At 43.9% G+C, this 25,000-nt stretch overlaps 1 protein-coding gene and 1 pseudogene across 3 annotated transcripts in view; one reads left to right on the top strand and one right to left on the bottom strand.

The window, feature by feature from the left end:
- The window catches only part of LOC310854594 (receptor for retinol uptake stra6-like), a 197,525-nt pseudogene that overhangs the window by 68,279 nt on the left and 104,246 nt on the right, over positions 1–25,000 (bottom strand). The window lies entirely within an intron of this gene.
- fbn1 (fibrillin 1) overlaps positions 1–25,000 on the top strand; it is an 86,547-nt gene that overhangs the window by 27,932 nt on the left and 33,615 nt on the right. Inside the window, exons 10-32 of one of the 2 annotated variants that reach the window (XM_083760088.1) lie at positions 1,715–1,867; positions 2,737–3,012; positions 5,058–5,210; positions 5,305–5,424; positions 5,624–5,749; positions 5,979–6,101; positions 8,233–8,355; positions 8,910–9,062; positions 9,915–9,968; positions 10,347–10,472; positions 11,877–12,002; positions 12,156–12,275; positions 14,226–14,363; positions 15,120–15,170; positions 16,072–16,197; positions 16,616–16,843; positions 17,153–17,278; positions 17,973–18,101; positions 19,249–19,374; positions 20,952–21,077; positions 21,198–21,320; positions 23,059–23,184; positions 24,712–24,837. In XM_083760088.1, coding sequence (XP_083616214.1) covers positions 1,715–1,867; positions 2,737–3,012; positions 5,058–5,210; positions 5,305–5,424; positions 5,624–5,749; positions 5,979–6,101; positions 8,233–8,355; positions 8,910–9,062; positions 9,915–9,968; positions 10,347–10,472; positions 11,877–12,002; positions 12,156–12,275; positions 14,226–14,363; positions 15,120–15,170; positions 16,072–16,197; positions 16,616–16,843; positions 17,153–17,278; positions 17,973–18,101; positions 19,249–19,374; positions 20,952–21,077; positions 21,198–21,320; positions 23,059–23,184; positions 24,712–24,837 — 3,078 coding nt within the window. Of the gene's footprint in view, positions 1–1,714; positions 1,868–2,736; positions 3,013–5,057; positions 5,211–5,304; positions 5,425–5,623; positions 5,750–5,978; positions 6,102–6,646; positions 6,734–8,232; positions 8,356–8,909; positions 9,063–9,914; positions 9,969–10,346; positions 10,473–11,876; positions 12,003–12,155; positions 12,276–14,225; positions 14,364–15,119; positions 15,171–16,071; positions 16,198–16,615; positions 16,844–17,152; positions 17,279–17,972; positions 18,102–19,248; positions 19,375–20,951; positions 21,078–21,197; positions 21,321–23,058; positions 23,185–24,711; positions 24,838–25,000 lie in introns of those variants that run through there. The other variant, XM_083760089.1, reaches the window with a different exon arrangement.

Here is a 25,000-nt window from a genome sequence, read left to right as displayed (position 1 = left end):
TGCATGACATTATTTCAAGAGAAACAGTATCCAACTCAATCAACTTCTTTATAACCACCATCCGGCAGGAGTTTTACATTTTCATGTAATGCATGGTAAGACTACGGTGATTAGTATTATTGCCATCACCTGGGTGGGTGAGTCGTCTAACTTTCCCAACATTAAGCTGTGTATGTGTTCAACAACACAGCCATGCAAAATAACATTGACAGCTATGAGATGACGGAAGCTTGCCCAGCTTAGCAACGATTGCTAACCTATGTGGATTGGCATTGGACAATCGCTTTTGGTTTAGCGAAGGGTCAATTGAAGATCTACCTTTAGTATTGTGCCTCAAATACTGGGGTTGAGTACCACCACTGGTGTTTTTGATTGATTGATTGAGCACAAGTCAATACAAAAACTGCTACTTTGAGGACAAAACCAAAACTAAGACTTGTTTACATCAGGGTCCTCCATTTTCAATTCATCAGAGTATCATGACTCATGACCGTTATTCTATACCAGTGGTTTTCAACCCTTTTCATATCAAGGACTAGCTCTGTTCCATAGCCTTCCGCTTCGCAGAAGGCTATGCGACTTATCGGTTTGAATCTAAAATCGAAATCAGACCAGCCTCTCCTCTTTAGTGGAAATCTCACGAACGTTTGACCTACTCACCAATACAAACACGGGTTGTGTCAATAGAAAGCCTACTTTCCTTAGTGGACGCACTCTGAGCCCCCCACCACGCATATAAACTGTACTTTTTGGCCAAAAGGGGATTTTGTTTCCACCGGAAAAAAAACATTTGCGCCCTCTACTGATATTGCCCAGAGAACTGCCTCATAGAGAATATTTTTCCTCCGGTGGAAAAAAATCCCTTTCTGGCCAAAAAGTACCGTTTATACGTGTGGTGGGGGGCTCAGAGTGCTTCCACTAAGGAAAGTAGGCTTTCTATTGACACAACCCGTGTTTGTATTGGTGAGTAGGTCAAACGTTCGTGAGATTTCCACTAAAGAGGAGAGGCTGGTCTGATTTCGATTTGAGATTAAAACCGGTAAGTCGCATAGCCTTCTGCGAAGCGGAAGGCTATGGAACAGAGCTAATCAAGGACCATTATTTATGCAGCATTTGAGCCATGGGCCACCATTTGATGAGATTTATCCTCTTAGACCCAAAATGTAGAATATTTTGTTGTCGTCGGATAAGATTGTGTCCACAATTCCATGTCGTATTGATGTGGTGATCAATTTTCTTTTCTCCATTCTCTAATTGTGTAGACTTCTTATAAATGAAGTAATGCAGACGTTAAACAATGATTTAATTATTGAGAGCGAAAAATTAAACCAAATCCATTTGGTTTCATTTTACGCTCTCAAGAGTTAAAGATAAGGGTCCATTTGGTCATCAGCTCTCCATCATTTATCTGGGGACCACTTGGAACCATCTCAAGGACCACTGGTTGAAAATCACTGTTCTATACCATTGCTAGTATACGTCATGTGACATTCTACCATACATTGTGCCTCCCAGATGCCCGTGGCGGTTACTGCTATGCCAGCCTGCTGAACGGACGCTGTGCCAACCATAATAATAATAATAATAATAATAATAATAACATATACTGTGCCTCCCAGATGCCCGTGGCGGTTACTGCTATGCCAGCCTGCTGAACGGACGCTGTGCCAACCATAATAATAATAATAATAATAACATATACTGTGCCTCCCAGATGCCCGTGGCGGTTACTGCTATGCCAGCCTGCTGAACGGACGCTGTGCCAACCAGAACTCCCAGCTGCTGTCCAAGATGCAGTGCTGCTGTGACAGCGGCCGCTGCTGGTCAGACGGCGGCACCCCTGAGATGTGCCCCATCCGCGGAACAGGTGGGAGAAGTGAAGTCACACCCGCACGGCACAGATCAAGTCTGTAGGTTTCTCATGTACTGTACAGTATACAAACATGCGCGTGAGTGTGTTTCTCAAACACCAGTGTTGATTTTGACAGTACATTTTGATTTAGTTTTAGTCACGTTTTGGTCATCTAAAACGTTTTAGATTTAGTCTTTACACTTGGTTGCATGCTGAAAATAGTCGATCTACAAGGTCACAACGTGTCGCAGCGTATTTTCAGAGCGCAACAACAGAGAACAACCAGTTCTATTGCAACATACCTGGTCCAGGTATGTTGGATAACATTCAGTGTAGTTTTTATTTGTTCACGAATTGTCAATATATTTAGTCTTAGTCCAATGCTGTGTTCACACAGGAAGATACAAACATTACAGTTCCTTTCATTTTCAATGGAAGCCAGCAATGTGAAGCTACAAAGCAAATCCAACGTTTGTAGGTGCTACAAAAATGTGCTGTGAATCTTTGTATTTTTGCATCTACTCGTGTGAAGCAGAATTAAGGGCAGTCCATACTGTCTCCGACCACTGAACTTTTCGTCGGAAAGCTCCGGTACAACTACAACATGACGTCACTTGCAACTTCTGAAACGCATTCCTCCGAATTCTTGTTCTGAAAGCTGCGCTCCCAGATGTTGTGACTCGCCGAAATCTACTTCGGAGAAAGAATTAAAGTCTGATCTTTCCGACGAAAAGTTTGGTGGTCGGAGACAGTATGGACTGCCCTTTAGTGACTTGGTTATTATCTCGTTTTCATCAGTGAAAAAAACAAAAACAAACGACAAAACATTTTTCATCATAGTTTTAATGGAAACCAACACTGCCACTTTACACTCTTGTCTGCAGAGGAGTACCAGAAGATATGTCTCCAGATTCCTGGTCAGGGCCCTGGTGGCGTTGGGCCTGGGGGCATGGGCCCTGGGGGCGTTGGGCCTGGGGGCGTGGGCCCTGGTGGGGGCATGGGCCCTGGTGGGGGCGTGTTCCCTGGGATCTACCCAGGTGTATATCCTGGTCAAACCCCCGGACAAGGTCCCGGACCCTACCCTGGTCAAGGGAACGGCCAAGGTCCCGGACAAGGTCATGGCCAATACCCGTGGCCAATACAGCCGCTTCCTGGACCAGGTATGTTGTCTTCACCGTGACTTTGCCTGTTTTCACATGTCTGCAAAAACATTTAAACATGGGTAACACTTTACTTCAATAGTTCATTATTAAGCATCAGATTGTATTATAAGCACGGTACTGTATTAATATTGCATCACAACATGTCTTAATGAAATATTATGAGACCAGTACAGTATGTGGGTCTTGACGCTGTCATTATAAGAAATGTTAGATTAGTTAACAGACAGAGGTGCCACCCCAGCCCGTAGAAGTACGCGCAGTGACAAATATCAAGCTCCCTGTCCGCCGGCTTCCCTCCCCCGAACACGAGCCAATTATGATCATATATAGTCTATACTATATAGACGCTCGACAAATCCGGATGCACTGTGGTGCATTCAAACACCTAAACTCTATGGTGGTGGGCAAGTACTTAACCACTGTGCCATCCAAGTGCCGCGATCAATACACATAGACGTGTGTGACATGGGTGCAGTACGTAGTTCAGACTAGTCATTGGTCCGACAAACGACAACCCACCTCAAACCCAAGGACTGTCTAAAGAGGACGGGACGCGAAGACCATAAGGGCGCCGCCATGTTGCTCACATGGTGCTCCATGGAAGGAAAGAAACATGCGCAATGGGCTTTATGCAGCCAACACTTCCGCGTTCAGCTTCCTTGGTCTCAACTGCGCATGTTTCTTTCCTTCCATGGAGTACCATGTGAGCAACATGGCGGCGCCCTTACGGTCTTCGCGTCCCGTCCTCTTTAGACAGTCCTTGCTCAAAGCCTAACCTAACCATAACCGCAAGCACGGGAGCAGCGCATGTCTGACATGCGGAGGCATGTCGGACTAATGCTCCGTCGGAATAACATGCGGTCCCCGTGTGACATACACATTGCATTTGTGTTGCCACACCATTTTTGCCAGCTAGTGGGGCTCTTAAGGATCGCAATGGCAGTCGGTCAGACTGTCTGTCATGCACTTTGGGCTCTGGCTGAATGGCATATTAGAGTGCATATTATGTTCCCTGGAGGATGAACAGTGAACCCAATATTGCTGACCTCATGGCCTTTCCTCTAATCTAGCACAACTGCACAACCCATAGACAAAATCTTCCAATTGCACAGTAAATCTCAATATCTAATGGGTAGATTGTCATGAAACAAAGTTCACTCTGCAAAGATTAACCCTGCTGACTTTGATGAAGGCCCATTGGCTTTCCTTTAGCGGCGCCCACACCCTTTAGGTCAAATGTCCCACTCACTCTCAAAATCTAATTGGCAGATTACCATGAAACTACGTTATTTTAAACTCTAATGGGAAGATTACCATGAAACTAAGTTATTTCAAAATGTAATGGGAAGATTACCATGAAACTCAACGCATCCTTAATGCGTCATCCTCCTACATATCTTCTGATTTTGGTGACCCCATCGCTTTTCCTTTAGAAGTTTAGCACAACGTTAAGGCACCATTTCCAGTTGAGTAATACATAACTTTCTTGGAGTAACAAGCCCAACACTAATGAGCGTGAGTAGTACAGATTCTAAGGGCTACTAGCTACTTAAAATATATATATATTTCATTGTCTTCTATTATAGTTACAATTTAGGCATTTAGCAGATGCTCTTATCCAGAGCGAGATCATGAACCCATACATGAACACATACAAAGTCAGGCCTATTTAAAATAATCATATTTATGAGATATTATGTTACACATAGTAGAATTACTTCCAGAGTTCTTGACAAGTTACAAAAAATGATATTATAAATACACAATACACACAGAAACAAAAATAAAACAATGGTCCATAAATACATGACTTGTAATAACCTCATTACCAAAATTATTCCAGATTCAAGATATCTTTTGATATCTTTTGGCGCAATCAATCTTCTAATGCTCTTATAATACAATCATGATGCCTTATGCAGTAATTCCTCTTGCACAACAATATATATACATTCCTGTCTGTCTGTCTGATATTGTGTGCATATTTAACTATTGCTTTGTTTCTGATCCAAGCACTTTATGTCCGTCCATATCTTTGCCAGGACCTAGTATAATTCAAACCCAGAACATCACGAACATGTGCCAGGCCTACCGCAATCTGTGCCTGAACGGGAGGTGTGTCCCTACGCCTGGGAGTGGCTACATCTGCGAGTGCAACATGGGCTTTAAGGTCGATGTCAGGGGCGAGTGCATCGGTGAGTGGAGGAGCTAATTATTTAACAAATGTCATTCTCAAATGAACGATGCACGAATTATGCAGGAATTATGTACCGTATGTTTCCTCTACAGACGATGATGAGTGTGGCAGGAACCCATGTGCTCACGGAGAGTGCATCAACACACCTGGGTCATACATTTGTCAGTGCCCACCTGGATTTCAAACCACTGCCACAAGAACAGAGTGCCGAGGTCAGTACATGCATTGCATGGTTTCCGCCGCCATCGCTGTATGAATGTGTGTGTGAATGGGTGAATGTAATGCACAATCTATGTAAAGCTTCTTGGATAAAGCCGCTATATAAATTTACCATTTACACACACACACACACACACACACACACTCAAAGAAAGCGGATGTTAGACGGTACTTCTCATGTGTGCTACTCAGATCTGGACGAGTGTGTCGCTAATGGTCGCATCTGCAACAATGGCCGCTGTGTGAATACCGAGGGCAGCTTCCACTGTGTCTGCAATGCTGGGTTCGAGATCTCCACAGATGGCAAGAATTGTCAAGGTCTGTTTAATCTATGTGTCACTAATGACGTAGTGCAGAGTCGCATTTCTAGGATGGTTACCGTAAGTTGGCTAAGAAATGAGGCCTTTAATAAGTTAACACTGGAGAGATGTTGGTTAGAAATCCATGCCAACACGAGGCATGTTTCATTGCAGAAGTGGAACGAGTGAAGTACTGTATTTGAGCCAAATGAAAATTGATCAATCTGTTTCTGTTCATCCCTGTTCAGACCTGGACGAATGTCTGATCAGGAACATGTGCCTGAATGGGTTGTGCATCAACGAAGATGGGAGCTTCAAATGCATATGTAAACCTGGCTTCCTGTTGGACGCCAGTGGACGCATGTGTGTAGGTGAGTTTGTGTTAGTGGTGCAACAGCCACAAACATTCCACTGTTTGCAGTATACTTTGTTGTATACTTTATAGCATAACACTGTATTATCTGCATTCATTAACCGTAACACGGGGCAAAATGTTTGCAAGTCAGATTGTTTTGACCAGCGTGTTAACCCATTTAGGCCTGACGTTGAAATAAAAAATAAAACTAGCAGACCTACAAGCTCATAGCGCGCCACTCGGTGGTGCGCTATGAGCTTGTAGATCTGCTATTTTTCAATAGCTAAAGCATAGCATGATGCTAACATCAAAAGGGGTTCCTGCCGAAAATGGGTTAAGCCAGGCTGGGAGGCGGCTACTTTGCTGGCGTGTTTGTGTTTCTATTATGTGCTCCTTAGCGCACGGAGCAAAAATCCCCCTAAAAGCCCTGGAAAAATCCCCAAGCATCCTGGCAGGCCAGCTGGACATGTGGGGAATGGGGGCCCAGCTTCTCTGAGAGGCACCACCAGACACCCCGCCCTGAACCTCCTTGTCGGTATACTGTAGAAACTAACGAGGATTTGCCCTGCCCTTGAAGTTAAAGCAGCATATTAACTGACTAGCGTATCGCAAGACACAACGATTCCCCAAGACAAATCTCTCTTTTACGTACGCACACGCAGGCACGCACGCACACACACACACACACACACACACACACACACACACACACACACACACACACACACACACACATACACACACACTATCAACCAAAATGTTTAATGGAAAGTTTTTATATGGACTTTATTGTACCAAATATGGAACTATTTTAGGGGAATTTTTCAGCCTCGACCCTTTTGGTCCCATATAGTGTAGAACAGGGGTGCCCAAAAGGTAGATCGCGATCTACCAGTAGATCACAAAGGCTGTGCAGGTAGATCACATGACATGCCCCTAAAGAATATTTAATTTGTTTTTTTTGGCATCTGCCACTTGAATTAATTAAGTTGACTTGATTGATTGACTGACATAAAAAAGTGCCTGTCAGCTCAAACCCCTTTGTTTTCAAGAGTGTTGTTGCGCACAAATGTCGGTATATTACAAATGAAATACAAAAAAACTCTTAAATATAATGCCAGCGCCGCGCTATTCCAAAGCCATTTTCAGCAATGGTATTATAATGTTTTCAGTGAGTAGATCTTGTTGAGCTGGTCATTTTGAAAGTAGCTCTCATGTCAAAAAAGAGTGGGCACCCCTGGTGTAGAAACTGCAAATGTCGAACAACAGAAAACTACTGTAATTTTTGTAATCGTCTGAACCACTCATGAACCACGTACAGTAGCCACCGATGAACCACTTGTTTGCATTATGGTGACGGTACAATAAAGTAACATGTAGCCCCAATGATCATTTTGTACCATGTGAATTCATAGATATCAGACATCAGACCTAAAAAATAAGACTGACCTGGCTAAATCACGACTGAATAAATAAATAGAAGGAAATTGACTGGGCACACATGGTGCTGACATAGGCAGTCATTAATGACATGTGTAGTCTACAGAGGCCCTGACTTCTTCTCCTTCTACAGCTGAGATAAATCTCTTATTGCCTTCCAACGCACCCAGACATAACACACGCACATGCGCATGCACGCACGCATGCACGCACTCACACACACACGCATGCATGCACGCACGTACGTACGTGCCCGCGCACGCACGCACGTGCCCGCGTGCGTACACACACACAGACGCACGCACGTACGTGCCCGCGCCCGCGTGCGTGCACACACACACACACACACACACACACACACACACCATGTCTTGATACCTCTCATTACAATAGTTGTTGTAACACACAAACCCTGTTTTCTTAACTGAGGTCATTGAGGGATTCGCTATTGCAGTCTTGGCTGTACTTTCTAAATATCTCAGCACATCACCAACCACCACATTAGCAAGTACTGGAAATCGATTAATAGCGAGGATAGCAATTCCACAATTTTCTACAAATGAACACGATTTCACTAGACTTACTCAACACAACTTAGTTATTGTGCAACAGCAATTAGCATATTGGAGACATGTTGCGAGCTGTGTTGCGCTAGCTGCTCTGTCACCCCAGGCTCCTAATGTTGTCTTTTGTCTCCATTCTACCAGACATTGATGAATGCGAGACCGCCGGCATGTGTATGAACGGCCGCTGCGTCAACACAGAGGGCTCCTTCCGCTGTGAGTGTATGCCTGGACTGGCCGTGGGGCTGGACGGTCGCGTCTGTGTCGGTGAGTAACGGTCCCATGCGCTGCAAAGCACTCTGTCCTCAACTGATGATTTGTTAACTTGAGCACGTCACGTAAGCGCAAATCACACGTTCACCAATAAAATATGCCAGACGAAACGCCAATGAGCGTGGTTTAGATATAACGATGTTCAGGCCGTTTCCAGACCCCCAGACAGGCCCTGAGATTTGTTTATACCCATTATTTCCAACATTCTCGTGTTCCCCCATGACATTTCTTTGTGCATTGTGCAGGAAGTGTTGAAACTCTGTTCCCCTCTTGTGTTTGGGTGAGTTTTGTTCATGGTGATATCAGCGCAGGAGAATGCTCCAACTCCCTGGATTTTCTGGAGAGAGAACAACTGTTTTTTCCCCCCTTTTTCCCCCAGTGTTGTTGTTTGTTTGGAGACAGTGACTCATGCCTTCTCTCTCTCTCTCTCTCTCTCTCTCTCTCTCTCTCTCTCTCTCTCTCTCTCTCTCTCTCTCTCTCTCTGTGTCTGTCTTTCTCCCTTCTCCCCTGTTCTCTCTTTTCTCTCTGCCCTGTGTGTCTGAAAACAGACACACATATGCGCAGCTCTTGTTATGGCGGGTACAAGCGGGGACAGTGTGTGAGACCTTTATTTGGCGCCGTGACCAAGTCCGAGTGCTGCTGTGCCAGTACGGAATATGCCTTCGGAGAACCCTGCCAGCCCTGCCCCATGAAAACTTCTGGTACGGTATATCACTCCACCCCTTGGCAGTTGTGTAAATCACCCCTAACACACACACACACACACACATACACACACACACACACACACACACACGCACACGCACACATGCACATGCACACACGCACATAGCGGTTTCCTACTACACTTGTGAAGATGTCTAAGGACCAACCTTTTATTAAAAATGACATTTTTATTTAAACTGTTGGCACAACCTTACCCCAAACCTAAACCTAACCACATCCTAACCCAATCCAAACCCTAATCACAACCTTAATCGCAGCCAGACCATGACAATATACATAACCTTAACCCATCACCCTAACCCTAAACCTAACCCTTAAATAGCTATTCCTAACTCTAACTCCAAAACCGAATTTCTTCCCAAATTATAACCCGAACATTTTTTTTTTCTTAACCATAAAAATAGCCTTTTTCTCTTGGAAGAACAGAAGTTCCTCACAATTTGTCAAGATTAACTCGTATAGTAAGACCTCTGTACGTACACGTACACACACGCACGCACGCACGCACGCACGCACGCACGCACGCACGCACGCACACACACACACACACACACACACACACACACAGACATTAGCCAGTCACTTCTCATTAGTCCTACCAATTAAAGTCTCCATATCAAAAGACTCTGGTACTCTCACCACATTAAGGCGACCAGTTTATATACATCCAGGCTAAATGAGAAAGCACGGAAATGGATAATAACATGGTATTAAATGTCTTGCTTTGAGATTTCTTTGGATTTTGGCAAATGTGATATTTTCTCAAACACTATTATTTCATTTTGGTTTTTTATTAACCCTGCTGTGTGTGTGTGTTTGTCTTACAGCTGAGTTCCTGGGCCTGTGCCCTAATGACCTTGGCACAACTAGTGACAACAGAGGTACCGTGTGTGTGTGTGTGTGTGTGTGTGTGTGTGTGTGTGTGTGTGTGTGTGTGTGTGTGTGTGTGTGTGTGTGTGTGTGTGTGTGTGTGTGTGTGTGTGTGTGTGTGTGTGTGTGTGTGTGTGTGTGTGCGCGCGTTGCGTGCGTGCGTGCGTGCGTGCAAGTATGGGTGGGGTGCGTGTCATTGCACTGTGAAATCCTTAGTGCTCATGTAGAATCACCGAAAGTTAAACTAATATTAATGTTATAGGATTTTACTGTGAATGCACATGAACACTGTATGGTTGTGTGCCAGCGTGAGCTTTTTTATGCAGTTTTCCAGGGTGTGGTGATAGATTTACTCTGATATCTATAAGCCTTGTGTTCTTTCTCCTCAGACATTAACGAGTGCGCCTTGGACCCTGACATCTGCCAGAATGGGCAGTGTGAGAACATGCTGAGGACGTATAAATGCAATTGCAACGAAGGCTTCGAGGTCGACACCTCTGGCAAGAACTGTGTCGGTACGTTACCCCAAAACTGGGTCGGGACCCATTATGGGTACCTTTTTTTTGTTTCCTACATTTTGTTTAAAAAAAATATTATTTCAAAACATTTTCAAAAAACATCCCCAAAAAAGCTAAAACTTTCATGATTTAAAAACAAAATTCAATGATTTATTTTTTCAGTAATTTCATGGAGAAATCAAAGAAATTCCATAAATAAGATGTATGAGAAGTCGTGAAAATAGCATATCTACAAGCTCGCAACGCGGCGCAAAGCGACACATTGTGTACGTGCTTCATGTAGATCTGCTATTTCAAGTAGTTTGGGTCCCGGGCAAACGTCTAATTTCTCTTTCATGAGCTAATCAGTTTGGGAACCACTGCCGGATTCACCTCCGTCACGAATGTGTTATGCAGGCTTGATAACACAAAGCCACTGTATTCACCTCCATCACGAATGTGCAGGCTTGATAACACAAAGCCACTGTATTCACCTCCATCACGAATGTGCAGGCTTGATAACACAAAGCCACTGTATTCACCTCCTTCACGAATGTGTTATATACAGGCTTGATAACACAAAGCCACTGTATTCACCTCCATCACGAATGTGTTATATACAGGCTTGATAACACAAAGCCACTGTATTCACCTCCATCACGAATGTGTTATGCAGGCTTGATAACACAAAGCCACTGTATTCACCTCCGTCACGAATGTGTTATGCAGGCTTGATAACACAAAGCCACTATATTCACCTCCATCACGAATGTGTTATGCAGGCTTGATAACACAAAGCCACTGTATTCACCTCCGTCACGAATGTGTTATACAGGCTTGATAACACAAAGCCACTGTATTCACCTCCATCACGAATGTGTTATGCAGGCTTGATAACACAAAGCCACTGTATTCACCTCCGTCACGAATGTGTTATGCAGGCTTGATAACACAAAGCCACTGTATTCACCTCCGTCACGAATGTGTTATGCAGGCTTGATAACACAAAGCCACTGTATTCACCTCCGTCACGAATGTGTTATGCAGGCTTGATAACACAAAGCCACTGTATTCACCTCCGTCACGAATGTGTTATGCAGGCTTGATAACACAAAGCCACTGTATTCACCTCCGTCACGAATGTGTTATGCAGGCTTGATAACACAAAGCCACTGTATTCACCTCCGTCACGAATGTGTTATGCAGGCTTGATAACACAAAGCCACTGTATTCACCTCCGTCACGAATGTGTTATGCAGGCTTGATAACACAAAGCCACTGTATTCACCTCCGTCACGAATGTGTTATGCAGGCTTGATAACACAAAGCCACTGTGTTCACCTCCATCACGAATGTGTTATACAGGCTTGATAACACAAAGCCACTGTACTGAAAGTCCTCACATACGTCTTCTTCCATCAGACATTGATGAATGCCTGGTCAACAGGCTGCTGTGTGACAACGGCCTCTGCCGGAACACGCCGGGAAGCTTCACCTGCCACTGTGGCACCGGGTTCCGCTTCGACTCCGAGACCAACGTCTGTGAAGGTCTGAGGGTCTCAGATACGCTCCGTCTCACTGTAACATATTATTGCTTCACATTCTGTTATGATTAAGCCAACAATACCTGCTTGTTTTATTATGTATTAGATGCCTGGTAACTTAATATGAATGCTGTAATCCGTCTGTCGTCTTCCGCAGACATCAATGAGTGCGAGTCGAGTCCGTGTTTGAACGGGGAGTGCAGGAACAGTGCCGGGTCATATGTGTGTCTTTGTTCGACGGGCAGTACGCTGGACGCTTCAGGGCTGCAGTGTATAGGTAAGCAAGTATTGATTGTTTGCTTACAGTCAGATTTCTTTTGAACCTCTTAACTGCTGGTTCAGCAACTCGATTTAAACTATATTGGCCTCAATGGCAGCGCTCTATTTTGGTTCATTTTAACTGACTGGTCTCACTTTGTTCTTCATAATGACTGTTCATCAGACAACAAAAAAAAGAAAGAATTACTACATACCACATGGGTCTGTACTTGGTCCTATTCTTTTTTCAATTTACATGTTAAAAGCCCTAACTACACCAAAGGGTCACCATACAACTCCTTGGGTCCAAACGGTTGCAAGGAGTTAACGCTAAAATGGTCTTGACCCTTCGGTGTGGTTTGGGCCATTGAATTCCATGCGTTGAATCACTAGGGTCAACGTGGGTCAACGTGCAGCAAGACATACGTATCACACCGCAGGGACAACGCTAAAACCGGCTCTTGACCCTTTGGTTTGGTTAGGGCTTTACATCTTATAAAGTTTATGTTATAAACTAGGTTTCCAATCCTATGCAGATGATACTGAGATTTAAATATCCATTAACCCTGATACACGTGTCAGCTGGTGGAGCTGGAACAATGTCTTTCAGAAATTAAACAGGCACTGTCCATAATTCCGACATCCCATTGCTCCGTCTACGTGGCTTTGTGTGCAGTTCAGTTAGGGTTAATGCAGTTAAGTTAGGGTTAATGCAGTTCAGTTAGGGTTAATGCAGTTCAGTTAGGGTTAATGCAGTTCAGTTAGGGTTAATGCAGTGAGTCGGACCAATGCGCCGTCGGAATAATGCGCCAGACTACTGACATCAATTAATCAATGAATGTCATAAAACGTTTTACTGTTACATTCTGAAAAAAATATAATGTTAGTTCTTGGATCAGAGCGGATAAGAGACCAATCAGTAATCTTCCTCTAAATCTAGCTGGTTCCACGATTTCACAAAGCCCTATACTGTTAAATCTCAGTGTCCTATTCAACCCAAATCTCTCTTTTAAGAACCACATCAACAACATTACAGAGACTGCTTTTGTCTCATCTCTAGGCTAGAACACTGTGACACTCTTCTCTCTAGAATCCCTAAATTGATCACCAACTAATATTACCCATGACAAGAAAATGTGATCATATCACATTCATTACACTGGCTCCTTATACAGTACACACAAACAGCAGTAGGTAGCAGAGTTTTTGATTGATTGCAGAATGTACAGAAGTACAGTTACACAATAAAAGCACAAACACAAAAAGTCACGAGGGCTTGTTTCCATTGTGGCCCTATGTATTCAATTCATCAAGACATTATAAAGACATACAATACTATACAAAAATAATCAATACTAACTAGGGGCAGTAACAGTATATTTACATAAAAACGTGGGGCTCATTTCTTTTGGCAAGCTACTGTAGAAGACTTGTCGAGGTCCAGTTGCAAATTGCAGACAATTTCACTTTTATGGTGGTTTTGAAGGAGGATAGGGAGTCGCAGTTTTTGATGGTTGGTGGTAGGGCAAAGTTTTGGTGGCATAATTAATTCATCCCCATGTTTGTGACGAATCTGGGGGGAATGAGATCAGCTCACTCTGGTGTTGTGCCTCAGTGCCTGAGGCACTATTCTCATTATTTTGAAGTAGTTTGACAGGTACATGGGCACTGGTCCCTTGAGTATCTTGAAAACCAGGCCCATTTCAAGTTGCTGTACTCTACCCCTACCCTGAGTCATCAGGGTCTACAGTAGCTCATAACTTATTCAACAGTAAACTGAAAACACAGCTTTTTGCATCCGTCTTTCTTACATCCAGTTTGTTGTCAGTTATCTTCAATTGCCTACATTATGTCTGTCTGTCTGTCGTTTTTTTATTAATGCTTTGTTTGTACAGCCCTTTGGGACATGTTTTGTAATATAAGGCTATAATAGAATTTGACTTGACTTATACATCCCACAAAACAACAGAGACCAGTAAGGGTACCTGTTGGCTGAAGATAGTGAATGACCGCTGTGAGGTCAACATCAATGGCGCCACCTTGAAGTCTCACTGCTGCTCTACTCTGGGCGAGGCCTGGGGCAGTCCGTGTTCCCGATGCGAACGAGGTGAGTCAAGCATTTCCAATACGATACTACGTATTACACATTTTGTGGCAGGGGCCCTTTTTCCTTAATTTTGGGATTTAGTATTGTGTGAGAGGTGTGGCCCCGTAAAATGTGTTATCTTGTGCCACAGCCTAAGTCCCTAAAAACCTCCATTACCCCTTACATTATGCATACTGGTGTGGTTTGGGCGAGATCCATTATCCATTTAACATTATGCCCAGTGATTTACACTAAGAGGGACACACGTTGCTGCCTTGAAATATAGCCTATTTATATTTGATACAGCGGTCGGGTTGTTTTGTGTCCAGTAGCTCCAACACAGCCTCACTCGTGCAAATCTAATAACTTCTTTGACTAGACAATTAAACACAATAAAGCACAAGGAATTGATACGGCTGATTATAGTGAAATTCCAATCACAGAGATTTGTGGAGAATTAAGACAGAACGAGACCTCTGAGCTGTGAATGTTGTGCAACACGACTGACATAGAAACATAGCTTTTTCAGAAAACTGTCAGGATGTAGAATCTGATCTCAGGTCAGAATGGGTTAACTTTTTGTGTTTTTTCCAAGATTAACGCCCTGCTTGATCAACTACACTACAGCGTCAAACAAAAGCATCAAAAGTAGCAGATCTATACAAGCTCGAAATATGGCATTTTTAATTTAAATCTTGAAAAGCAGGTTTCCACTCGACAGAGACGATGTACACCTTCGGGTCTGACTTAGTACTGACTGCATGCTCTCCTTTCCAGATCCATTCTGCGGTAAGGGATATGCCAGAGTCAAAGGGAACGTGTGTGAAGGTAAGGCCTGCCACATTGTTGACTAAAAAGATTGTAATTTGTTTATTTAAAAGGATCCCCATGTCAGTCTTTTTTTTTTTTTAAGATTTTTTTTTTTTGCGGCTTACGCCTTTTATTGATTTTTTAAGGGACAGATAGTAGGCTGACAGGAAACGGGAGAGAGATGGGGGGATGACATGCGGTAAAGGCCGTGTCGGGTTCGGGAGTCGAACCCGCGGCACACCGCGACTGGATCACCAGTCCGGTGCCCAGACCGTTACGCCACGGCCTGGGCCCCCATGTCAGTCTTCCTCAGGTCCCAACCTACTACATACAGTACATAACCCATTACATAATAAATGGTAAATTGCATTAATTTACAATTCATTACATAATTTATACGCTACAGGAATATAAAACATTGCAAAAGCTTCTTCTTTTTCTTTTTCTTTTTTACATTCATATACACTGAGAGTGACACTCTATCATCTACATATCAATAGATATATCTGCATTTTTAAAAGAGGATTTATTTTTTATTTGCCAGATGTTAACTAGTAAATTATTCAAATTTCGCATGACTCTGTAACGTCTCTGTGATTAAGTGAAATCCTGTATTGAAGCCTATGGGATTGATGGGGAAATGTGTGTGCTTCCTACCATTAGATGTGAATGAGTGTGAGGTGTTCCCTGGGGTGTGTGTTGAAATGTGTGTGCTTCCTACCATTAGATGTGAATGAGTGTGAGGTGTTCCCTATGGTGTGTGTTGAAATGTGTGTGCTTCCTACCATTAGATGTGAATGAGTGTGAGGTGTTCCCTATGGTGTGTGTTGAAATGTGTGTGCTTCCTACCATTAGATGTGAATGAGTGTGAGGTGTTCCCTGGGGTGTGTGTTGAAATGTGTGTGCTTCCTACCATTAGATGTGGATGAGTGTGAGGTGTTCCCTATGGTGTGTGTCAACGGGAAGTGCGTCAACACACAAGGATCCTTCATCTGCCAGTGCCCTCCTGGCATGACCGTCGATGCCAGTGGCAGGACATGCATTGGTGTGTATTGTGTGTGTGTATTACTTATGTTTTTGTGTGTGTATTACTTATGTTTTTGTGTATGTATTTGTGTGTGGGTTGAATCGAATTGAAAGGTTTTAATTTGGTGATTTACAATAACATGGTTAAATATTTGGTTCAATACTTTGCATAAACAGAGGTGACAGCGAAAAGGTGTAGGCTGAAGCCGAAGCGTATTATACCTACGCTTATTGAAGAGAAACTAAGTTACAGACAAAACAAAACAGAGAAGAAAATGTTATGTGTGAAACTGGTATGAAAATTGACAATGTGTGTGTGTGTGTGTGTGTGTGTGTGTGTGTGTGTGTGTGTGTGTGTGTGTGTGTGTGTGTGTGTGTGTGTGTGTGTGTGTGTGTGTGTGTGTGTGTGTGTGCGTGCGCGCGTGTGCGACCTGCAGATTTGCGCACAGAGCACTGTTACTTGACCCACGAGGACGAGCGTTGCGGGGCTCCCATCCCAGGGAAGCACCGTGTGGACGCCTGCTGCTGCTCCGTGGGGGTGGCCTGGGGGCCAGAATGTGACGAGTGTCCAGAGAAGGGTTCTCCAGACTATTCCCAGCTGTGTCCCAGAGGCCCCGGCTTCTCACACCGAGGAGACTTCATCAACGGCAGGCCCTTCCTCAAAGGTATAAGGCACGGAATACGGACAACTCGGAAGTCCCGGCGAGTCAGTCACAGTCATGCCACGGTGCACTCGTCATTTTCAAAAGCATAGCTTAGTTTGTTTGATGGTCAAGGAAGCCACTGAATTCTCTTCAGTTCAGTACAATATGAAAATCAATTTGAAGAAAACTCTCTTCATTATACACAGTGCTACTATACTGTTACTCCATTATGTTTGTTTTCCATAGAAGCACGTTCTATACTGTATAAGATGATGCTATAAATGGTCTTCTCTGGTGTCTCTCTCTCTCTCTCTCTCTCTCTCTCTCCAGATATAAATGAGTGTAGGATGATCAACAGCCTGTGCTCCAATGGGAGGTGCAGGAACACCATCGGAAGCTTCCGTTGCCGCTGCGACAACGGCTACGCTCTGGACTCGGACGAGAGGAACTGCACTGGTGAGTGCAGCGCGTGAACCTTGACCCTCCCAACATATATATATATAACTATATATATAACATTCAAAGGAAGGACATAAAAAGGATCCATACAGTACTTTTAATTGACGGTTTAGCTGTGGCCCGTGCCATAGGGTAGATGTAGGTGAAATACCGCAAAGGCTCAGACACTGAACTTGAATCTAGAACGGTTAAGGGGTCAGAACTTTATCTATACTGATATGTTGCAGACCTGCTGAAATGTAGTCACTAGCTCCTGCCAGCAAAGCTCAACGAACATAGATATCATATCACAGAGAGCTCCACTGTATCGCTACAAGTCTAGCCGTTTCCCCATCAATCCCTCACCCTGAATCCCACTGCCAACGCTAATTACAGTAAAGTGGTGTAAAGCCTTTTCCTGCATTCAACTCATTCGCTCTAATGGCAGTCTGGCTACAGGGGGCTTGTTGGAGCTGGTCCCTGTAGGCTGGTTAAATACATTGCTGTTGTGTTTAAGTATATATACTGTATGCACACACACACACACACACACACACACACACACACACACACACACACACACACACACACACACACACACACACACACACACACACACACACACATACTGTACACTCACACACAGACTTAACCTCCTAGTATAGGTCAGATGAGAAGCATTCCATCACATTGTTACTTTTCCTCCTGGCAGATATCGATGAGTGTCGCATCTCCCCGGACCTGTGTGGACAAGGCCTGTGTGTCAACACGGCGGGAGACTTCGGCTGCGAGTGCTTCGAAGGATATGAGAGTGGCTTCATGATGATGAAGAACTGTATGGGTAAGAGCGCTGAATCCTCACACGCTTTCAAGACACTGTAATATACACATGCTGCAGGTACACGAGAAATCCTGTCACAGATTCTACCGCTATAACGCTTAACCAGAGATGAAACGGTTCACATGAAATCATATTTAGTCTGCGAGGAACTGAAGGGGGGGAAACTTGATCTGCATAACAACTCTCGCTCTCACACCCTGTTTAAAGGGGCAGCATCTGAGCACGGAGGAGTGTGCCAACCCTATAAAAGATTCTCTAAGTGTAGGGGAGGTTTGCCACAAGGTCCCAGCCCCAAGGTCCCAGCCCAGCCATCTCACCCCTCCGTCTGGGGCCGAAGTACCGAGGCCAACAGCACCATGCCTGTAACACACTGTTTGGAGGACTGATGAAATCTGTGGGCTTTGTGTATATAAGAGAGACAAAGTGAGAGAGGGAAAAGTAAAAAAAGAGACGCACGCATGCACACATGCACAAACACACACACACACACACACCCACACACACACACACACGCACACGCGCATGCTCGCTCGTGCGATAGAGAGGAGAGAATGTATAAAAGAACAACTGAGATTTAGATGTGAGACACAGAGAAAGAGAGAGTTTCACAGTTTCATTGTGAATAGGCTGACTGTCTTTATTAGAAACCCTGTGGGGCATTGAGCCTTTGCAGAGCGGACCCCTCAGCGCCACAGAAACACTCGATGACGTTTTAAAGATAACTGTTCTTTATTACATACTTGACTCACATATACAACAGAGCCCATTCAGCTGCCCTGTGAAATTAGTTTGACATGCAATTATGATTCTGAATGTTCTGCCATCTGTTTGAAGTATTTTTTGTTGTTTGTTTTTTCCCTGTACTGTGTAATGATCCAGGTCTGCCTTTGGTTGAATTCCGGATTAAACTCAAACCAAATGCAATGTCATTAATTTGGTTATTAATTTCCGTTGTGTGTGTGTGTGTGTGTGTGTGTGTGTGTGTGTGTGTGTGTGTGTGTGTGTGTGTGTGTGTGTGCATGCGTGCGCGTGTGTGTATGTGTGTGGCGGCACACATACATGCGTGCGTATGTACCGTATGTGTGTGTACGTGTGTGTGTGTGTGTGTGTGTGCGGCTGTGCGCATGCCGTCACCCTCCCCTCCCAGACATTGACGAGTGTGAGCGGAACCCCCTGCTGTGTCGTGGAGGAGAGTGCTTCAACACGGAGGGCAGTTTCCAGTGCTTGTGTCCCGATGGCCACGCGATCGCCCCCGACGGCTCAGCGTGTCTGGGTGAGTGACCACGTCACGAGGAGAGGAGATACATTTTTGACGGTTGGTTCCCCTCTTCAAGATGTGTCTCCCCTCCCCCCCCGTTTCACTAGGAATCTGTATTGAATAACGTACAGGGAAAGTTTCCGCTCATCACTCAGTTACCCCCGAAAGTTACAAAGAACAAGGAAATGGGCGGGAATTGGAAAGTGGTGTTATTCTGTCACTGGGCAGAGGGCCTGCAGGCCTGTTCCTTGGCAGGACAGCTGAGGATCTTCCCCCTCTGTCTGTGTATGGTTTGGTCTCTGTGTGTGGCCTAGTTTGGACTCTGTACAGTATTAGAGAGTGTGTGTGTGTGTGTGTGTGTGTGTGTGTGTGTGTGTGTGTGTGTGTGTGTGTGTGTGTGTGTGTGTGTGTGTGTGTGTGTGTGTGTGTGTGTGTGTGTGTGTGTGTTGTTGTGGGTTCTTGTGTTTGGGATGTATACTCTTTGATAGATGGGCTGATAGTGATTGTAGACGTGTGTGTGTGTGTGTGTGTGTGTGTGTGTGTGTGTGTGTGTGTGTGTGTGTGTGTGTGTGTGTGTGTGTGTGTGTGCGTGCGTGGCTGCGTGTGCGCATGTGCGTCCACGGGCGCACATGCACGCATGCAGTGTGTGTGTGTGTGTGTGTGTCCGGGCTAGGGTGTTTATGTGTAACCTAAGAATAGTCGGACAGAGTCATGATAACAGAAGAAGATGAGGCCCAGATCTTTATAAGGTTCAGTACTTCTGTGATTGGTTTACGGTAATGATATAATTGGTGGTTATTCTCTTCATTTCATTGCCATGATCTAACAAAACATGCAGAAGTGGGCGTCCATGACCTCATGTGGATCAACTGCCCATTCCAGACCATTTCTTTTCTTCATCACTTGTTCACGGAATAAAAGCAAAGAAATGATCAAAATGGTACTAATCGTCATAATATTGTTGAAAACACCTCTGATTCCAAGTGTTAGAATGATCTAAACATATATAAATGCACATTTTTTATCAAATGAAACATTGTATAGGCAAACATTTTTCAAAGATTAGAAAACCTTTGTATGACATGACTCCATCGAGCGACTAGCCTAAAGGCCTATTCATACTCCAGTTTTAGGTGGTTAAACTAACGGTGGTTAGTAAAAACAGAGAGATGCGTTTCGGGTGAGCAGTGAGTCGCTTATCACAGCAGCGTGACGTCATGTTGTTGCGACCGAAGGTCGCAGTTAACTACCAGCAAGACGCATGGGGGCGAGAAGCGAAAGGGCGAGGTTGTGTGCACTGGCCATATATGGTAAATGGTGCATTTATGCAGCGCCTTTATCCAAGGCGCTTTACATACAGTAGTATGGGGCTCATTACTATATCCCTCCCCTGCCACCGGCTGAATCCGGTGGCAGGGGAGGGACTACAGACTGAATCAATGCTGGCAGTAAATGTGACATCACAGCATTGATTGCATACACCTGGCCTACAGGGCACCGCTCCATGGATTTGTCTATACAGCTCTGCTTTAGTTTATACTTAATCGCATTGCATTGTACATTTATTTCTTCATTTATCTTCTCTTTCACAGACATCAACGAGTGTGACTTGAGCGACAGACTGTGTCGGAACGGCCAATGCATCAACATGATTGGCCGCTACCAGTGTGTGTGTGACACGGGATACAAATCAACCGAGAACAGACTGGAATGTGTTGGTAAATATATGACCTCATCACTCATCGTGTCATTGGCAACATGTTGATGGACTTTTATGGTTCCCGCCATTTGTAACGTATCCGACTGACTGTTTTGTGACTCTCTCTTCCCTCTTCCAGACATCGACGAGTGCACCATTGAGAACGGAGGCTGTGAAACGTTCTGTACCAACTCAGAGGGCAGCTATGAGTGCAGCTGCCACAGTGGATATGCCCTCATGCCTGACCTGAGGAGCTGCACGGGTTAGCATTCTGTTCTGTTCTTGTTGTCAGTCAATCTGTCAGTTCTACACTAATTTGCCTGATATTGCAGGCAGTGGGCACTCAAGCAGACAGTAATTTAACATCAAGGAACTGTAATATGACCAAAACCTTTACTAAATATATATATGTACTGTATGTACTTATCCACTAGGCCTATATCTTCACTGTCCTTCGTATTTACAATTTACAATTTAGGCATTTAGCAGACGCTCTTAATCCAGAGCGATTTACATTAAGCAAGAACAAAAAAGCATCATACATCACATAAAATCACATAAAAAGCATTTATCATGAAACATGCGTAAGCTAAGAACGTAACAGTGGAATATCTATATAATGAAACTATACATATAAACTATACATATATACTATACTATGCTATACATATGTACTATGACGTGCTATGGCTACATACAATGCAATTATAGTGCTGTCTACATAACATGCTATAAATCTGTATCAAATGCTATCTAAGTCTACAGAAATGCTATCTAAGGGGGTAGGGTAAGTGCTATGGGCCTGAAAAGGTGGGTTTTCAGACTACGGCGGAAAATTGGGAGTGATGCTGCAGTTCTGACTGCAATGGGAAGTGCATTCCACAGTTTTGAAGGCAGAAGGGAGAAGAGTTTGGGACGTGTGGAGCGTTGTCCCGGCGTTTTTAGTGAGGGTACTTCCAGTTTCCCTGCGTTGGTATTCCTTGTTGCCATACAAGAAACCTCAGACAGATCTAACCACTTTCAACCTGGCATGTTATTATAGTACACTCCACGTGTCACATCATGATGCGTGTGAGCTTGTAAAAACATTTATAACCCATTAAATATATAAATAGTTTATATACACAATATATAATATGGATATACAAGGTTTATTCATGACAGCGACAATATTTTAATCTATCAAGCTATGTGTATGCTACGTACATTGCTCCAATTGTGTCCAGCTTTAGTGACTTTTAACCTGAACCAAACGAGAATACGAGACAGATTGACAGCATCTTCAGCCTCCGTGGGATTGTATCATCCACCACATTATTGCTCTTTATCTCGCCTTGGCACAGTGTAATTCTCCTTCTATTGGGTGTTGCTGGCACCATAAAAACTGAAGAATTCGCACACCAAATAGCTCCCGTTTAAAAAGGATTTTTAATTTGCAACAGTGGCAAGGTTTTGAGAACACACACGCTCTTCCTCTGCGACTGCACTGGAAGCACGCATCAGTTAGAAAACTATGACCCTGTCCTGATGTGAACCTCGCCCTCTAACAGAGCTGTGGTTCCCAAATTATAGTTGTGACCCAAAATGCTCTTTATGTTTTATGTGTTTTGTTTTACCTTTCCTACATAAAAAAATTACGGAAATAGTACAAGCTACAGTACAAGCTCACAAAACAGCGTTATCTTCACTATTTTTTAAATAGGTTTTTAAGAGATTAATTCATAATGTGTTCCCGGGTGACACCAAATTTCTCTTCTTTTTGGTTCTCAAGCTGACAGAGTTCGGGAACCCGCCGTCTAGAGCATTTAAGTTCTGTTGCGCTGCATTGCGTCACACAGCATTGTGTTCTATCAGCCAGACGACCCTGGAATGGCAGCAACCATTTTTCCTCTCTATTCATATTTTGTAGTGGAATGTACATCCTGTATTTGATAGCCAAATGCTAACTTTAGTAATGTGTCCCTTCCTCCCATGCTACCCTCCCTCCCTCCCACCCCCAGACATTGATGAGTGTGAGGAGAGCCCGGACATCTGCGATGGGGGCCAGTGCACCAACACACCGGGAACATACCAGTGTCTCTGCTTCGACGGCTTCATGTCGTCTGAGGATATGAAGACCTGCCTGGGTAATGGCCGCATGTTTATCACCACAGTTTAAAAAAAAACTCAAAACAAAACACTGCGACAATGAGCTTGAAGGCCATCAGACATACAAGTGTCAGATCCAGTGTGCAAATGTACAGTAATCGAGACGGAGTGAGAAATATTCTGGTTCCACTGAAGGAATGAGAACCTGACGGCACCAATACGAGGCCCCCCCTGCTGTACACCTGCACACACAACTAACGCACGCACGCACGCACGCGCACACACACACACACACACACACACACACACACACACACACACACACACACACACATTTTCACATTTTTATTATGTTTATTTATTTATTTTTAAGATATTTCTTTTAGTTTTTTTTAGTATAGTTTTTGAAGGGACAGACAGTAGGCTGACAGGAAACGGGAGAGAGATGGGGGGATGACATGCAGTAAAGGCCGTGTCGGGCTCGGGAGTCGAACCCGCGGCACACTGTGACTGGATTACCAGTCGGGTGCCCAGACGGTTACGCCACCGCCTGGGCCTTTATTATGTTTATTACATTTTTTGCACACAAAAGCTTCATTTTATATCATCAAATGTTTGACAGAATTGGTCAGTAAAACGTAATGAATTTGTTCTGCTTTAACCCATTAGGCGCGGGAAAGCATCGGTTTGGTGTCATTCTAGATTTTAGCTAAAAAGCATTATTTTATAATTTGGCTATTCAAAAATCTACAAGCTCATATTCGTGTCACTTTGTGCCACACTACGATCTTGTAGATCTGCTATTTTAAAAGAAATCTTGAAAATGTGTGCAAATCTTTTAATATATTCTTTTATAGTGAGCATTTTGAACTCAAACCGTTGCTTCTGTGGAACAACATATTCTGGGATAAGGTTTGAGCACCACTGATTGGCAACACACGTTTTTCAGAAAACGTGTAACATTTGTAGAATCAGTCTCAGGTCAAAATTGCTTGATTCTTGGCAGGAAAACCATTGTTAAGGAATGGAAGATGGTTTTACCTCCAGCACATGTATGGTTCACTCAGCTCGGTATTGTGGCTGCTTTGGAGAGGTTATCCTTTAACCCCCTTATGGCCAGAGACGTAATTTGCGTATTAAATCAATAAGATGAATAATCAGTTGGATAAATATGATCTGAAGTGGGACGTGTTCCTCAGTCATGTTGCAGGTCCCTTGGTGTGATCCATGGTCAGGCAATGCCCTCTTGATTGTTTATTGTATTACTACACATTATGATACGGTTGATGATGCTGCGTTTGGTCGTGTAAATAATGTAAACTATCTATCTTGTCTGTCCATGAATACGTACTCTGCTGTTGTTGCTTGTGTTTGTATTTTAGGTTTTATGTTTTATGTGTTTGTAAAAAATCTAAAATAAAGTACTGATCATAAAAACAAATTGCTTAATTCTTAAGCTTAATTTTGATGTTTGATGTTTTTAATCACATGAACATACTGACTATTTATTGTCCTCTCTTTCTGCCTTTCCCATGCTCTCGTTTTGTTTCGTCCTGCGTATGTAGACGTGGACGAGTGCGAGTTGAACCCGAACATCTGTTTGAGCGGAAACTGTGAAAACACGAGGGGCTCCTTCATCTGCCACTGTGACTTGGGATACTCGGTACGCAAGGGAACCACAGGCTGCACAGGTGAGGTCACGCACACACACTGACACACGCACGCACGCACGCGCACAGAACACTGTGTAATTAGTCTTGTCAAAAGATGTCAGATACGCACACACAAAAATAGCTGTGGACGGGGGAGTGAAAGTGAGAGGTTGGTGAGTCAGTCAAAATGCTGCTGCGGAGG

The sequence above is a fragment of the Protomyctophum parallelum genome, assembly GCF_964188405.1.
Source record: "Protomyctophum parallelum genome assembly, chromosome: 2".
Taxonomy (NCBI): domain Eukaryota; kingdom Metazoa; phylum Chordata; class Actinopteri; order Myctophiformes; family Myctophidae; genus Protomyctophum; species Protomyctophum parallelum.
This window is presented reverse-complemented; position numbering and strand designations above follow the sequence as displayed.